At 39.4% G+C, this 18,491-nt stretch overlaps 1 protein-coding gene across 2 annotated transcripts in view; it reads right to left on the reverse strand.

Moving 5' to 3' along the window:
• Positions 1-18,491, reverse strand: part of LOC126471429 (uncharacterized) — a 649,788-nt gene that overhangs the window by 68,443 nt on the left and 562,854 nt on the right. The window contains exons 20-21 of one of the 2 annotated variants that reach the window (XR_007586305.1): positions 12,586-12,841; positions 12,188-12,304 (exon numbers count right to left, since the gene is read on the reverse strand). Coding sequence is in view for 1 of the 2 variants with exons in the window: in XM_050099588.1 (XP_049955545.1) it covers positions 12,586-12,841 (256 nt within the window). In the remaining variant the exon portion in view is untranslated. The remainder of the gene's footprint in view (positions 1-12,187; positions 12,305-12,585; positions 12,842-18,491) is intronic. The other variant, XM_050099588.1, reaches the window with a different exon arrangement.

Raw genomic sequence — 18,491 nt, forward strand, 5'->3', positions numbered from 1 at the left:
CCTGGCGACACTGGAGGGTTTCAGATAGATTATATAATGGTAAGACAGGGATTTAGGAACCAGGTTTTAAATTGTAAGAATTTCCAGGGGCAGATGGGGACTGTATTAGTTATGAAATGTATATTAAAACTAAAGAAACTGCAAAAAGGTGGGAATTTAAGGATGTGGGACCTGGATAAACTGAAAGAACCAGAGGTTGTACAGAGTTTCGAGAGAGCTTTAGGGAACAAGAATGGGGAAAGAAATACAGTAGAAGAAGAATGGGTAGCTCTGAGAGATGAAATAGTGAAGGCAGAAGTGTATCAAGTAAGTAAAAAGACGAGGACTAGTAGGAATCCTTGGGTAACAGAAGAGATATTGAATTTAATTGATGAGAGGACAAAATATAAAAATGCAGTAAATGAAGCAGGCAAAAAGGAATACAAACTTCTCAAAAATGAGATAGACAGGAAGTGGAAAATGGCTAAGCAGGGATGGCTAGAGGACAAATGTAAGGATGTAGAGACATGTATCACTAGGGGTAAGGTAGATACTGCCTACAGGAAAATTAAAGAAACCTTTGGAGAAAATAGAACCACTTGTATGAATATCAAGAGATCAGATGGAAACCCAATTCTAAGCAAAGAAGGGAAATCAGAAAGGTGGAAGGAGTATATAGAGGGTCTATACAAGTGTGATGTACTTGAGGACAATATTACAGAAATGGAACAGCACGTAGATGAAGATGACATGGGAGATATGATACTGCGTGAAGAGTTTGACAGTGCACTGAAAGATCTAAGTCAAAACAAGGCCCCGGGAGTAGACAACATTCCATTAGAACTACTGTTAGCCTTGGGAGAGCCAGCCCTGACAAAACTCTACCATCTGGTGAGCAAGGAGCCACCGTGGTGATGTCACACCCAGCCTCAACCTGATCAGCAGCAGCACAACATGTGTCAAAAGACTGAGCAACATTCAACACTTCAGCCAAAGATGTGTCCTTGTCAGGAACCAACCAAATGATGGCATCATGGGCCATAAAATCGGTATTGATAAGAAACTGGCATTTTTGACTGAGGCCATGGAGTTGGGTCACCCAAGCCTGGTAAGACTGGTGGGGCTGTGTATGACAATGATAGCTATGGGTGCTGCAATGACATGTGTGCACAATGTGGCAAAATTCTACACATTTCGTCAAATGAAAGTGATGCAGGTTGCTGGAGCAAGGATAATTGGCACAACAGCCAGCAGACCTGAGGGGAAATACAAGAAAGGAACAAAGTCTTACACATGTTTGTATCAGTGACACCAAAACTGAGGAAATGTTGTCAAAATAACTTCCCATAAGCCTCCCAGCCTTTGACCACATCATTATAAATTCAAAAAGTTGGCAGGTACACCGATGGCACAGAATCCTGCATAGTCAATGTGGGTGACAAATTCATGATGGCACCAATAAGAGCCTGCTGCTGCTTAAGGAGAGATTTGAGCAGTGCCTCCATAGACATGACAACCAACAGAACAATAAAATATACTGAGCACATGGAAGTGAACACCAGACTCATCACCAATTATGTCAGAATGCTAGACACAACTAATAGTGCAGCCACTGAGAACAAAAGTTTATTTATCCCCATTCAAGTAAACAACCAGCATAGAAACAGTACAATAAGCAGGAGAACACAGTTGGAGAAGGAGCATCGGCTGCACTTTCTTTACATAAGGAAGGCTCTGGTAGGCAGCATGATGGATGTCATGCTGGGTGCACTAGTTTTGTGACCCACTGTGGGTGGCCTCTGTTGGCTGGCCCTGCAGCTGCACACACACACACACACACACACACACACACACACACACACACACACACACACACACGATTACTCTTTATGTGCACAACTTTTTGTCTTCCTCTACTTCTGGCACATGCCATAGTGATGTAATCTACAGTAGTTCTCCTTGATGTGGATTACACATTTTAAGATGTGTAACAGTGATAGTGTCACAATATTTAGTTTTCTGAAGCTAGGTCTACAATGTGCTCTTGTTGCTGTGCTGAAAACTCTCCTAATTGCCTTTCTTTATAATTTAAATACATTGGTTGGAATCATCTGATGGTCACACAGAAAGGTATCATATGCTATATATTTTTATCACTAGAATTCTAATGAGAAGTTATGTTATCTGGAGGGTAAATATACTTTTACTAATTTCACATTTTCATGGTGATTATCCCAAGATATTTTTGAATTAATTACTCTCCCAAGGAAATTTGCATTACTTAATTCCTGTTCCAATTGTGTTTTATGATTTCACATAATATGGAGATTCTTTGCTCTATCTTGATTGATACAGGAGTTTACATTACACAAAACTTCAACCCTATCAATAGGGTGATGTATTTCATATTTCAACACAACCACTGTTTGTGATGTAATGCAGATGGCTAGCTCAACATCAAATAAATAATCGTAAGTAGGCAATCCATTCTCTTATATCAGAACTCATTGTTGTTGTTGTTGTTGTTGTTGTTGTAGTCTTCAGTCCAGAGACTGGTTTGATGCAGCTCTCCATGCTACTCTATCCTCTGCAAGCTTTTTCATCTCCCAGTACCTACTGCAACCTACATCCTTCTGAATCTACTTAGTGTATGCATCTCTTGGTCTCCCTCTACAATTTTTACCCTCCAGGCTGCCTTCCAATACTAAATTGGTGATCCCTTGATGCCTCAGAACATCTGCTACCAACCGATCCCTTCTTCTAGTCAAGTTGTGCCACAAATTTCTCTTCTCCCCAATTCTGTTCAGTACCTCCTCATTAGTTATGTGATCTATCCATCTAATTTTCAGCATTCTTCTGTAGCACCACATTTTGAAAGCTTCTATTCTCTTCTTGTCTAAACTATTTATCAGCCATGTTTCACTTCCATACATGGCTACACTCCATACAAATACTTTCAGAAATGACTTCCCGACACTTAAATCTATACTCGATGTTAACAAATTTCTCTTCTTCAGAAACGCTTTCCTTGCCATTGCCAGTCCACGTTTTATATCCTCTCTACTTTGACTATCATCAGTCATTTTTCTCCCAAATAGCAAAACTCATCTCCTAGTCAAGTGTCTCATTTCCTAAACTAATTCCTTCAGCATCACCCGTTTTGCTTTTGTTGATGTTCATCTTATATCCTCCTTTCAAGACACTATCCATTCTGTTCAACTGCTCTTCCAGGTCCTTTGCTGTCTCTGACAGAATTAAAATGTTATCGGCAAACCTCAAAGTTTTTATTTCTTCTCCATAGATTTTAATTCCTACTCTAAATTTTTGTTTTGTTTCCTTTACTGTTTGCTCAGTATGCAGATTGAATAACATCAGGGATAGGCTACAACCCTGCCTCACTCCCTTCCCAACCACTGTTTCCCTTTCATGACTCTCGACTCTTATAACTGCCACCTGGTTTCTGTACAAATTTTAAATAGCCTTTCACTCCCTGCCACCTTCACAATTTGAAAGAGAGTATTCTAGTTAACATTGGCAAAAGCTTTCTCTAAGTCTACAAATGCTAGAAACATAGGTTTGCCTTTCCATAATCTATCTTCTAAGATAAGTCATAGGGTCAGTATTGCCTCACATGTTCCAACATTTCTATGGAATCCAAACTGATCTTCCATGAGGTTGGCTTCTACCAGTTTTTCCATTCATCTGTAAAGAATTCATTTTAGTATTTTGCAGCCGTGACTTATTAAACTAATAATTTGGTAATTTTCACATCTGTCAACACCTGCTTTCTTTGGGATTGGAATTATTATATTCGTCTTGAAGTCTGATGGTATTTTGCTTGTCTCATTTGGTTGGTTCCTGACAAGGAGGTGCATCAGTGGAAGGACACATCTTTGGCTGAAGTGTTGAATGTTGCTCAGTCTTTTGACACATGTTGTGCTGCTGCTGATCAGGTTGAAACTTGGTGTGACATCACCATGGAGGCTGCTGTTACTGGGCATCAGGTCTCAGTAAGTTCTTTGGGGGAGGATGACATGGCAGCCATACAAACATGGCCTCCATGCCACACTGGACAGCAATGTATCAAACAACAACAACAATCATTGCAGAAGCAGCCCTTGGTGCTCCATCTTCCCTGTACTGTTTTTTGCAACATGACAGGGTCATGTGCTTTAAATGCTGGGCGACTTCAGTAACTGCAGGAAAAAAGGATATACAACTTTAGAGTGTCATTCCTCACCCTCTCCTGCAGATATGGACATGGATGTTAATTGTATGTCTCCAGTGCTTATGAATAGTAACAAACTGTTTGTTGAAGCCTGAGTGATGGACAAAGTGTTCAGAATACAACTGGACATGGGTGCAGTTGTGGCATTGCTGACTTCACAAACTTACATTGACTGGGGACCTCCAGCATTGTCTCCAGCTCCTTGATTTTGATGAGCTACAACAAGCAGCATATTCCACTTTTGGATCAATTTACGGCTCCCACTGTGTGTAAATCTGTGGTCTGTTCTTTGACTCTTGCAATAGTGGACAAAGCTGGTGCCAACAGTTTGTTCAACCTGGATGATTTCAGTACTCTTTGTTTTTCCATTGTGGATGCAACACACCTCATTTCTGACCAGATCCATTACCAGCTGTTAAATTTCCTGTATTCTGAGTTCTCATCTCTGTTTTCAGATGGGTTAGGTAGCGCCACTAATTTTATGACCCACATTACCTTGAAACCTAAAGCATGATGACGTTTTTCCTTTGCATGCCCTGTTCCAGTGGCTTTGTGTGATCAAGTGAAATCAGAATTGAACAGGCTGATATCACTGGGGGTCATACAACCCATTACATCAAGTGAATAGTCTAATCCCACTTGTGATTGTTAAAAAACAGAATGGTCAGCTTCAATTCTGCGGAGCCCTGTAAGTTTCAATTAATGCCCAGTCTATCAATGACACCTGCTCTTTGCCCCATCTGGATGAGTTATTGGCCTAACTCTCCAGGGGACAGTTTCTCTGTAAAACTGATTTATCTGAAGCCTATTTACGTGTTCTGTTAGATGAGGATTTGGAAAGGTTCCATATAATTAACATACACTTCAGGCTATACCAATATCAGCACCTTCCATTTGGTATGTCTAGCATCCCAGTGATTTTTCAATATTTTCTTGAGGAATTGATGATGTCTGCTACGGAGTGCATCAACTATCTTGGTGACACTGTTGTGATGGGTACATTCATGAAAGAGCATTTATGCAACTTATACTCCTTGTTAACAGCTTACATACTGCAGGGTTGTAATGCAATCTGGCCAAGTCCCACTTTTTTCAGCCATCAATTGTGTGTTTGAGGTCTGAGATATCTCAGGATGGTGTAAAGCCTTTATTTCATCATCTCACAGCTCTGCCTCTTCCTTCCAGTGTCAAAGAACTCCAAGAATTTTTAGGGAAAATTGTCTACTATCACAAATTCATTCTGGGTGTGGTCACATAGGGCCATCCTCTCTATCAACTGCTTCACAAGGATGTTCCTTTCCAGGTCGTGTTTGGCTACGTGGTGTGTGGTATCAACGAAGGCGCACGGGCGGTTTACGACGATAGAGGAGAGAGCCATGTGGTTAGATGTTGAACACCATAGGCGACACCATTTTAGAGTTTTTTATATTTGATGACCATGTGGAGATGCACCTGGAAGACACGGCTGCAACAAGGGAAGTAGCCACGCCGGCCGCGGTGGTCTAGCGGTTCTAGGCACTCAGTCCGGAACCGCGCGACTGCTACGGTCGCAGGTTCGAATCCTGCCTCGGGCATGGATGTGTGTGATGTCCTTAGGTTAGTTAGGTTTAAGTAGTTCTAAGTTCTAGGGGACTGATGACCACAGATGTTAAGTCCCATAGTGCTCAGAGCCATTTGTTCCTTTCCAGTGGATACCAGCCTATGAGTACATATTTATGTTTTTGAAATCTAAATTACATTCTGCTCCTAGTTTGGCTACCTTACATCCTGGCCACACCTGGTCTTGGCTACAGATGCCTCTCAGTATGGCCTTGGGGCCACTCTTGCACATTGCTATGGGTATGGTTATGAATGTCCGATAGCTTACACATCAAAAACGCTTAACTCTGTTCAGCAGTGATACTCCCAGGTTGAAAATGAAGTGCTTGCCTTTGTCTGTGCTGCAAAAAATTTCATGTGTTCTTATATGTGAGCAAGTTCTAGCTCATTACAGACTCCAAGCCCTTGGTTTTGTTGTTTAATCCTTCAACATCATTGCCTGACAAAGGAGAACATTGCCTTCAGTGTTGTGCCTTGTTTCTTTGTCACTACAACTATGATATAAATTTTCAGCCAACAGGACAGCATGCCAGTGCTGATGTGCTGTCCCATCTTCCAATGGGGTTGGATCCTACATTTGATGAGGATGAGCTCATTTGTTTTGACTTAGATGTTGAGGGCCAAAGTACTGTGGAAGGGTTTCCTATTATGGACTCCTAGATCACATCTGCTGTTGCTGCTCATCCAGTTTTGTGCCAAGTTGCCCACCTCGTTCAGCACGGCTGGCCTTTGTCACTATCTTTTGATGTTTGATGATATTGTTATCATAGCGACGGACAGTCTGTTGCTCAGAATTGTGATTCTGGCTGCCCTGTGGTAGGATGTGCTTCAGCTCCTACATCTCAGACATTGGGAAGTCTTGTGTACCAAGTCATTGCCCTGTCGACATGTGTTTTGGCCTGGCAGCTTGTTCTCAGTGAACTACACAACAGACATTGTTGCAGGTGATGCACTTTCCGTAGCCCACACTGCAGCATCTGTGGGAATGTGTACATGTTGATTTCGCCGGACCCTTCCTAAATTCTTACTGGTTGTTGGTTGTTGATGCTTTCTCAAACTTTCCATATGTTTTCCGCTGTCCTTTCATGTCAGTGGTGGCTACAATTCGGCCCCACTCAAAATTTTTTTCTGTTGAAGGATTGCCTTATAAGCTTGTGATGGACAATGGACCACAGTTTGTGTCTCAGACCTTCCACGATTTCTGTGCCCACCAAGGCATTTGCCATGTGACTGCTCCTCCTTTCCTCCTTCAATCTAATGTGAGGTGGAATAGCTTATCTGCACATTCTACGTTCAATTGAAGAAGTACACTGCGGACTCTTCACCTCTCGAATTCCTACAGGTTAATGACGGTGGGGGATCAGAGTCCAGCCGAGATGCTCTGTGGTTGCCAGCCCTGTACCCTTCTGGATTTGTTCATACCACCCCACCAGCATCTGTTTTTGCAGCCCTCGTTACTGTTCACTCCTCACTCTGCAGTCTGGGATCAGCGATTTGGCCACCATACAAAGTGGATCCAAAGTCCACAGTCGCTACGGCCACTACCAGTGACGGGGTGGTCACAAACCAAACCAGCTGTGTCATCATGCCACGATGGGGGCTGAAGATCCTACACCACCGCAACCTACACCTCGTCCTTCTGAACCTATAACTGCCTGTCAGAGCATCCCTGCTGTGAGGGTGGATCCACCCTCCTCGTGGATGTCACCACCACCTGCTTCTCCTCCGGGGTCGGGCCCCAGTGCATGCTGCTGGCCCTTCCTGTGATGCTTCACACCTACCTGTGCTTCTGCCACCATTTGGGCTGGAGCCGTCAGGTCCTTACCCGACAGCATCCTCAGCACCACCACACGAGTGGCTGGCACCTTCACTAACAGTGTAGTTCGATCACATCGGGTACACAGACACCGAGACGTCGCCTGCGCCCTCATTGCCAGTCGTCCCTTGTGATACTTTGTGGGGTGACAGTCACTGCACGTGTCCACAGATGCATCATTTCTGCCCCTACTCACCAGTTCCAGCCCAGAATCTCCTGCCACTGCTGCTCTCATCACCTGTGGTAGCTACTGCAGAGGCCACAGATGTGTCTATGGTTGCCCTGATGCCTGCATCAGAGGAGCATACTTTTCCCAAGAAGGGAGGGGTGCTATAACCCTGTACACAAAAGCTGGATACATGTGTGACATCAGGTCACTGGTGTGTTACAATTCAAATAGTGAACCAAAAGCGACAGTGTGAGCCAGTTACCAGAGGCTGCCTGTGATGTGTCACAAGGCTAGGGCACATGGCATGACATCCACTGCGCCACCTACCGGAGCCCTCGTCTACATAAAGACACTGCAGCTGGTGTCTTTCTAAAATTGTCTTCTACTGCTTACTGTACAGTTTGTATGTTCATCATTTACTTGAATGTGGATAAATAAACTTTTATTCTTAGGGGCCCCACTATTGGTTGTGTCTAGTATTAAACTGAAGGGGGGAGGGGGTAGGAAAGAAAGAAAAGAAAAGGAACTAATGACATCAGCTGCATTGGGACCCAGCAGTGATAAGTGAAAATGTGTGCTGGACTGCGACTTGAGCCCTGGATCTCCTGCTTTCCTACTCACTGGGCAGCTGCATTAACTACTGCACCACCTGAACACAGGGTTTATCAGAAATTTGTGGACTATCTTGGCACACTCCCTGGCTGACTCAAATTCCAACCTAGTGGCACCTGCTATAGTCCCTGTCTGTGTCCCCCACTCTTGCTAACTTTATATTCCCACTGGAGGTTGAAGGTACTGAAGGTTGTGGATTCACTTCACATTGAGGGAAATCAGTAATAAGAAGGCATGGTGTCTGTTCTTTTGGATATGTCTGAATGAACAGGCACCACACATTCAACCCTTCCTTCCCTGTGAAGGGGTTAGGAAGAGGGGTATCTATTTTTGAAGGGCTCCTAGACCTATGACTAATTACTATTCACAGTCATGTGAATGAGTGGTAAATGGTATCAACAAGGGATAATAGTACTTGAGGTACATTTGGTGTCTTTGGTACAGCAAGTAACTCATCCTGCTCCTGAGCACAGAATACACATGGGGGCAGAGTTGTGGTTAGTGCAATGTTTTACAGAATAGTAAATAGTAACTGTTAATTAAGCTTGGTGATTCTATTTTAATTTTTGGATCTGCTATGCTCCAAGGGCTATAGGTTCCCATTAAGAACTTAAGTACTTAACACTTAACAAAGTGATTTCCTTTATGACAGGAGAAAAACCTAGCACTAAATTATGGAGTAAATTACTTATTATCTGAAGTTACTTGGAACTTTTGAGCCTCAGACTTTTTTCTGTGTTTATGATTGCTAAGAAACACACATTACAGACTCAAAATAGTGGCCATTTATGGCAAAGGCAGACTATTTACACTGCTATTGAAACAAGGAAACTAAATGTAACATGATATGGTAGTTATAGTAGGCACAAAACAAAGTATTACACAACACTGGTTGACTTTGTATGAGCAATGCCTGAGTCACAATCATGTAGTTTCAAACACTTCCTTAGAACAAACTGATCAGTGATTAGAGGAAGAGGTGAAAATATTGCATCAATTACATTGGGATGAGGAGAAATAGTTTTCCAAACCACTGCTGCTGTAATTTGTAGAATGTGCAACTCTAACTCACAATGTTTGATTTTTCTACAAAATATATTCTGAAAGACACTTGAAAACTTCCAAAAATTCTCAAAAATATACCTGAAACCAAATTTGAAGCATTTTCCTTTTTTTGCAGTAACAGTATAGGTAAACTTAATTGTGGTATGAAAATGTAATTCACTGAAATGAATGTAAGAAATGCACCACCCTGGCATTTGCTTTAAGAAATTTAGGGAAACTACAAAAAAAAAAAAAAAAAAAAAAACCTAAATCTGGGTGGCCAGATGGGGATTTGAATTACCGCTTTCAAGAGTACAAGTCTAGCGTCTTAACCAATGTGCCACCTCAATTGGTATGAATGGAACAGAAGACAACAGAGCACTGCAGTGGTCTTCACTCAGTTGTAGTGTGTGATAGAGAGGGCAAACAGACTTTACATAATTTTGCAGAAGAAGTTGTAGTAAACTAAACTACACTGCAAAATGATAAAGCAACCTAGTGTGCCATATATGGCCATGTGGGTCTCACTTGACTGTTCTTTGGTTGTGAATCTGCACTCTGTTCAGCCTCAATGCACTTTTCTCTCACCCTACTACACCTTAAGCTGTGTTTTACTATAGTACACCACCATGCTTCCTTATGTGTGTGGAAGGACACACCACCTGTTGGATTGCAGTCAACAAGTGCTCACTCACATGAGGACAAGTGAGGGAAGTGAATGAGGGAACTGCCAGTTTCCTGGAGTCAAGTCATGTGGAAAGCGAATGGTGGGAATGAGTGCCACTCACTTGGCTTTGCCACACAGATGCAATGCTGTAATAGAAGTATTGTTCGTAAATGAATACTTCTGAATTGATATAAAGTTGATACATGTTTGTTTATCTGATTTCCATGATTTTTCCATGTTATTTCAAATGGTTCTTACAAATAGACCATAGCAGACATCTTCTCCTTCACTTGCTTATCATTAAAGTTTCTGAAATTGAGTAAGTTCTTATCATGTATGTTTATTATTATTATTATTATTATTATTGTTGTTGTTGTTGTTGTTGTTGTTGTTACAGCTCTAATTTCCATTTTTATCCTGAAAATTCATTGATAGTGATTTTACTATTCAAAATTTTTTAAAGTTTGCTAATATCATGATGTATTCTACAAATCTGTGCCATCAACACAAAAGTCCAGCTGGGGGACAGGGAGGGATTACTTTGAAATGCCATCTGCTGGTAAGAAAATGGAACTATTCCTCCAGCAATATTTTCAGTACATTTGTCCCATAGCTTATTTACTGAGTGATAGTGTGACACCAGCTGCTGTTGTGATGAGCTACTTTATTTGTTCGTTGGCAGAATGATTCATTTTAGCAGATACTGGTTGTTCAACATTTTAGAAATAATATTTTTTTATTATTAAAAATGTTCCACTTCTCTCTGCGCATTTCTCTAAAAACCACAATGTCCTACTGGGAATAAATTTTGAGTTTTAGTTCTTGAACTTTTTGATCACTCAGAACAAAATCTGTCTGTATTTCACTTGTAATGTTGTGTTGCAGATAAGAAATCCTCCTCATATTTCTTCTTCTCTTGGTTCTTCTTCATCAATGAAAATAGCTTTTTGTTCCAAAAATGTGAGATTTCACAACCTTTACATGTTCCTGTTGACTGGATGAAATGTGTCATTGCAGAAGCTAGTTCTACTTCACATACTGCAGCCACTATGAATCATCAGTTTAGATTACTTTTTCATGAAATGGTACTCTGTAGAGGCATCATCTCTCATTTTCTTCACTGTTTTTGTACCCATGACTCTTGTTATCTAGACCTGTCACTTTCATTACTGGAGGCAGTGTTATTAACTGATAATTCTAGTGGACTGGACATTCAACTGTGCCTCTATGGTTTCTTTTGTCCAGCATACTGAGCAGTTTTCTCTTGAAATCAGTCCAGAATATTTGTTGCTATAATTTTGTAGAAGTTCTTCCAGTTTTTTGTTTACTCCTTATCCCAAATGTGGAAACATTTACTATTAATCTTTGAGAATGAAGAATATTTATTAGCCACTGGTCATTTTGCAGTGTTTTGTTATTGTTACATAAACATACAGAATGTAATAATATGGCAGATTAGAATAAAACGTCTGAAAACCTAATTTTATCATTGTATGTCTCAAAGAGGTCTTTAATGTTGTGTAATGAATTCTCTGATAGCTAGATGTACGATTTTACTTTCAAATTTCTGTGTAGCATAGACTGAGCAGTGAGTCTTGTTCCTTCTGTAGTGCTAAAAGAGATAAATATCTGCTTATGGAGAATAAAAAGTGTTCTCTTAAATTATTAAATTTACTTCTGAGCAGTAGAATTTATTATTTTTAAGTAACTGTGATCAGTTTCAAACCAAAGAAGGCTTCATTGGTGTATTTAATGTCTGCAAATATACCAGGTCATCATAAAGCAGCACAACAGCATTGCCATACCAAATGGTGCTGCTTTACGATTAAGTTGAACACTTACAAATGCATAATACATTGCTTACCACACTATGTGCCTGAAGATGAAGCCTTCTGGGCTTTCATATCAATGGAAAATGGTAAAAAGTAATAAATACTGTTGATTGGAGATAGAAAATGTCAATAAAAGAGAATAAATTCTTCCTATTCTCTGTCATAATCAGAGATTGACAATTTGTGATACATTCTGAGTGGTCTCCCTCTGTGCAAATTCCCTTTTTTGGACAACATGTACCTTGGCATATCTGAGTTAGCCATAACTTTAATTGTACGTAGGTGAACTTTCTCCCAGTCAACAAGTTATTTAACAGAGAGCAATGAAACATATGTGTACAATTGCCCTATTGTAAGCCTGAAAGAAAAAGAAGACAACTGTGATCCATACGACAAGTCTTGTAATTTATACAATCAATTTGCTATATTTAAAATGTTTGTGAAGTGAGAGGAATGTCTCCATACAAGCAACATATTCGTATGTAATGTCTTCATTCCACTGTAGGTAATATATCTGAGAGTATTATTCATATTTGAATATCTAATGGTATCATTTCAGAATTTTTATTCCTAATAAACTTAGCTGTTTTATATGTTTTAATTTTAAATGCTAGTTTTGAAGCCAGTGATATTACTTACCAATCCATCCCAACTTCAGGCCCAGCTGCACATGCAGTGGGAAGTGTGTATTTATAAGCCATGGCTCAATATGTGGCTTCAGATGGGGTATGAGAAAATCATCATCATTGATATACAATGTAACATCTGAATCAGGACCTTCTGGTACTTCAATTACTGTTTTTACGGTGGAATCCAATTTTTTTAATAGGAATGATTTTATCCATTGAAGTGAAGAATGATTATCCTGTTCAGCAGCAACTGTCTGTGAACTGACCTACAAGAAAAATGACAGAATGTAAGAAACAATAAAGCATCTAAATTTATGTGAAATGTGCAGTTTGGCACAGCCTTCCTGTGGAGAAATGAAGATTGACAGTTTCTTTTCTGCCTGAAAATTAAAACAAATTCCATTTCATTCCCAACTACACACATCAAAAAATGTTTTGCACTACCCCGGTTCCCAGAACTCATGAAGATAGGTGTTGAATGTGGATATCGTATCACAGACACAGTCTCTTTGACTGTTCACAAATGTCACTAATCCCACCCAAAGATGTAAACAACCATGCATGAGCGGCGCCTATTAGATGGAGGGGGTCTGACAGCCGATCAGTTCCAGTCATTCCACCAGGCAGGAGGTGCATGGCTCGTGTTGTCCGTAGTTCAGCCATGTCTAGACAGTCAATACTGTGGTTTGATCATGTCTGCATTGTTACTTTGTGCCAGGAAGAGCTCTCAACAAGGGACATGTCCAGGTGTCTCGGAGTGAACCAAAGCGATGTTGTTCGGACATGGAGGAGATACAGAGATACACAGAGAAAGGAACTCTCGATGACATGCCTCGCCCGAGGGCTATTACTGCAGTGGATGATTGCTACCTATGGATTATGGCTTGGAGGAAACCTGACAGCAACACCACCATTTTGAATAATGCTTTTTGTGCACCCACAGGACATCAGGTTATCACTCAAACTGTGTGCAATAGGCTGCATGATGCACAACTTCACTCCAAACGTCCATGGTGAGGTCCATCTTTGCAACCATAACACCATGCAGTGTGGTACAGATGGGCCCAACAACATGCTGAATGGACTGCTTAGGATCGGCATCATGTTCTCTTTACCGATGAGTGTCACATATGCCTTTAACGAGACAATCATCAGAGATGTGTTTGGAGGTAACTCAGTCAGGCTGAACACCTTAGACACACAGTCCAGTGAGAACAGCAAGGTGGAGGTTCCCTGCTGTTTTGGGGGGTATTTTGTAGGGCTGATATATGCCGCTGGTGGTCATGGAAGGCGCCGTAACAGCTGTATGATATGTGAATGTCATCCTTCGACCAATAGTGCAACCATATTGGCAGCATAGTGGCAAGGCATTAGTCTTCATGGATGACAATGCATACCCCCATTGTGCACATCTTGTAAATGACTTCCTTCAGGATAATGACATTGTTTGGCTAGAGTGGCCAGCATGCTCTCCAGGCATGAACCCTATCAAACATGCCTGGAATAGATTGAAAAGGGCTGTTTATGGATGACATGACCCACCAACCACTCTGAGGGATCTATGGCGAAACACTGTTCAGGAGTGGGACAATCTGGGCCAACAGTGCCTTAATGAACTTGTGGATAGTATGCCATGACGAATACAGGCCTGCATCAATGCAAGAGGATGTGCTACTGGGTATTAGAGGTATCGGTGTGTACAGCAATCTGGACCACCACCTCTGAAGGTCTCACTGTATGGTGGTAGAACATGCAATGTGTGGTTTTCATGACCAATAAAAAGGGTAGAAATGATGTTTGTGTTGATAACTATTCCAATTTTCTGTACAGGTTCTGGAACTCTCAGAACCGAGGTGATGCAAAACTTGTTTTTGATGTGTATATATAAAGCAGAAGATTAAACTCTATTTGTTGTTGTAAAATTTAGAAGTAAAGCAAACAGTGGGACTAGTGTATTTTAGGCTTCAAGTTTTAAATGATTTGTGCAAATTCCAAAATTCAATGTACCAGAATTAAGGAGGAAAAGGCAGAAAAACAAGTTTACTTCTGTAAATGGTACTATAGAAATGGAAAGGTCACATAGAACCTGGAGTCAAGGGAACCATAAGAAGGCAAAGTGAAAAGTTCTTAATCTGGTAGTGAAAGTTTGTGTTATTCAGATAAAAATCCACTTATTTCCCAATTTACTGCCCAGTTAAGTCAATATACATCTACCAATGTTTTTATAGTGAATATATTCAATCCATCAAGTGTCATTCTGCATTGTTGTTAAGATCTTCAGCCTAAAGCCTGGTTTGATGTAGCTCTTCTGTGAAATTACTGGAATCTACTTCCACTTGAACCTGTTTACCATAGTCAAGCATAGATATTCCTTCACAAATTTTTTCCCTACACATTTCCTTCCATTATTAAATTAACTATTTCTTGGTGCCTCATGGTAAGTGTCATCAGACTAACCCTTCTTTTAGACAGGTGGACACATTTGTGGAGTTCCCCAAGGAAGTATACTTGGACCATTCTTGTTTATAGTATATATTAATGATATAACACAGCCACAAAACGCCAAACTTGTGAACTATGCTGATTATACATCTTTTATTAGCTGGGGCTGTACAGAGCGGGCAGCATTCCAAAGCAACAAAGAGAACTTTGAAATGATCACAGAGTATCTAACAGTGAATAAGCTTACACTAAATAAGGACAAGACTGTAGTAATAAAGTTCTTTCTACATTTTACTAATACTCATACTCAATCACTTTCTACAGTTGAAACATCTGACAAACATAAGTTTTTAGGCATATTGATTGATGAACATCTCACTTGGAAAGAGCATATCAGCTCCACCTGTAAAAAGGTTTCTAGTAATATTTACTTACTAAAACATCTTGCAAATATAGTAGCTCCCCTTGTCCTTAAACAAGTGTATTATGGGTTAATACACTCACATCTGCAATGTGGGATCAAGATCTGGGCTGGGGCACCCACTGTCTATATGGATCACATTTTCAGGCTTCGAAAGAGAGCAGTTAGGATAATTGCTAATATAAGCAAACGCCAGTCCTGTAGGTACTATTTCAAAAATTATAAATTACTGACTGTTTACTCATTGTATGTAGTGAAGACCATAATGTTTGTAAAATAGAATGAGGAAAATAGTGTAAAGATCAGCGACACCCATAATTACAATACTCGAGCCAAAAGTGACTATCATAGGATACGGACTAACAAGAAAGCTACAGACCACAGTCCATATGTAACTGGGAGACAATTCTATAATAAGTTGCAAAAAAATATAAAGCAACTCCAAGGCAATCTTTTTAAGGGCAAGATGAAAAATTTGTTAATAGAAAGATGTTTATACTCATTAAAAGAATTCTGAGCTGCAGTACTGTTAGTTTATTCTTTTACATACTGCAGTATATTAGTGGTGGTATTGTTATAATTGGCTAATTGATGTATATAATCATTATATGTATGGAGTGATATATAATGTGCTAATGTGTTTATAACATTATTGCATGGAATGATATACAATGTGCTACTTGATGTATATATTCATTCTTGGAATAACATGATATCGATATAATTGTGCAAAAAATGACGATGTCCAAGACTGTAAAGTTAACATGGACAAATAAACATTATTATTATTATTATTTATTTATTTCCTTTTTCTCCAATTTTATTCAGTAGCTTATCATTACTTATCTGATCGATTAATCTTATCTTCAACATTATTCTTTAGCACATTTCAGGAGGTTTCATTCCCTTCTTGTCAGTACTGATTATCATCCACATTTTCCTTCCATATAAATTATTCCATAACATCTGCAAAATATCCATATATGACTGCTCCAAATTCAAAATCTTTTCCAGGCACAAATATGCTTAGATACTGGAATAGGTGAAATTCAGAGGATGCCAAATCTGATGAACTGGGTGCTTATTTCAATAATTTGCACTTAAATTCAGCAACTTTCCCATGGCCAAAGCACCTTCACAAGTAGGCACACTGTTCAAAGGAAAAGGATTTCTTTTTACTTTGCAACAAGGTCCTCTTCTCAGGCTTTTTGATAATCAGTTGATCCATAAGACTTATTTAGCATTTGCCAATTATAGCTTTAACCTTTACAAGATAATTAATAAGAATAATTATGTTTATTGCCCAGGATATGCTGACCATAACATTTATGCAGATGAGACTTCTTACATATTTTTGGTGCGAGGCTAGTACTTTGAGTGCTTTGACCGTTGTGGACAGCTCCTCATTCTGCTTGAAAGTAAACCTCTCAAAAAATCAGTCCCCACCTGGAAGGGTTAATGACTAGAGACTCACTGGAATCTGTAAACATAAAGTGCTGCAGATGGATTGGAGCCCAGTATGAGGCTAACACTAAATTTTATTTATTCATAAATGAATTCTCATCCTTCTTTGAAGAAGATTTTCAGAAACGGTTTGTTAGAAACAATACTTTGACAACCCTGAACAAAGCTTGGATCACAGAAGTAATTAAACAATCACACAAACTTTGTATCTAAGCCCACAACAAAAATTGGTCACTATAAAATGTGCTGTAAGAACTTAAAGAAGTTGATACAAAAAAATCAGAAGCATTATATTACGAACAAGAAAATGACGACTCTAATAATAAATGGAAGACTAGTTGACACATTGTTAGGAGGGAGATGGACAGGAACAGAAGAACTTTAGAAGACTTCAAAATCAAACATGAAGGAAATCTTGTATGCAATCCTGAAAAACATATCATTTTAGTGGTCAAGCAGCTGCAACCCAAATTCCACATGGTGAATATAATCATTTACACTGGCTGTTAAAATACTTTTATTAAAAATCACTACTGCTTTCACATCAGTAGAGACAATGTTTTTAAAAATCTATCACCTGATCATGCATCTCTACTCTTGTGAAATGGATAGCGACTATTTACTAAAAGTATTTTAACCTCCAGTGCAGAAGATTTTATTCACTAATCCTGGAAACATAGCTAATACTTATAATCATGGCTCAATACAGTCAGTGAACACAATGTTTCCTGATGGAATCTCACATGATAGCCAATATTTTAAGCACACACTACTTGTCAGTATCAGAACAAATATGCTTCAAGGGCTTTGTTTATGAAATCTTGAGTCTTATGCAAAATACTATCACCAAAAATATCAGTAAAAGTCATATTAGCTCTATCATAGTACCTGTAATTGAAAGAACAATCATCTCTCTGAAGAATAAAAATTCCACTGGAGTAGATGATATTTCTAGCAATTTGTTGAAACACTGCTGTGCTTCTGTAAGCAAGGAACTGTGCCTGACAGACTCAAATATGCTCTTGTGGAACCCTTCTTCAAGAAAGGTAAAAAATCGAAGTTACAAATTACATGCAAATTTCTCTCCTGGCTGCGTTTTAGAAGATACTAGAAAAGCTCATGTATACAAGAATTTTGCAACATTTAGATATATTTAAAAATCTCAGCAAAAGACAGTTTGGTTTCTGAAAGTATATGTCAACTAAACAAACCATCTATGTTTTATAAAAAAAGTTCTGAAGTCTTTAAATGAGAAAATGGTGACAGCAGGATTATTTTATGATTTATCGAAATTCTTTGACACTGTGAATCATCAAATACTACTAACAAATCTAACCTTTTATGAATAAGTGATGTATCAAATAGATGGCTACAGTCATACCTCAAAAGTAGGAAGCGGAAAGAAGTATTAAACAGCATGGTGATATGTTTCATCAGAATGAAGAATAATCAAGTATGGAGTATCACAAGGATGCATTCTTGGTTGTTTAATGTTCCTGACATTTATCAGTTATTTACCACAATGTACAAAGCTACAGTTTTAACATGTTTTCAGATGACACCAACATTATGATTGATTGTTATACATG

The sequence above is a fragment of the Schistocerca serialis genome, chromosome 3, assembly GCF_023864345.2.
Source record: "Schistocerca serialis cubense isolate TAMUIC-IGC-003099 chromosome 3, iqSchSeri2.2, whole genome shotgun sequence".
Lineage (NCBI taxonomy): Eukaryota > Metazoa > Arthropoda > Insecta > Orthoptera > Acrididae > Schistocerca > Schistocerca serialis.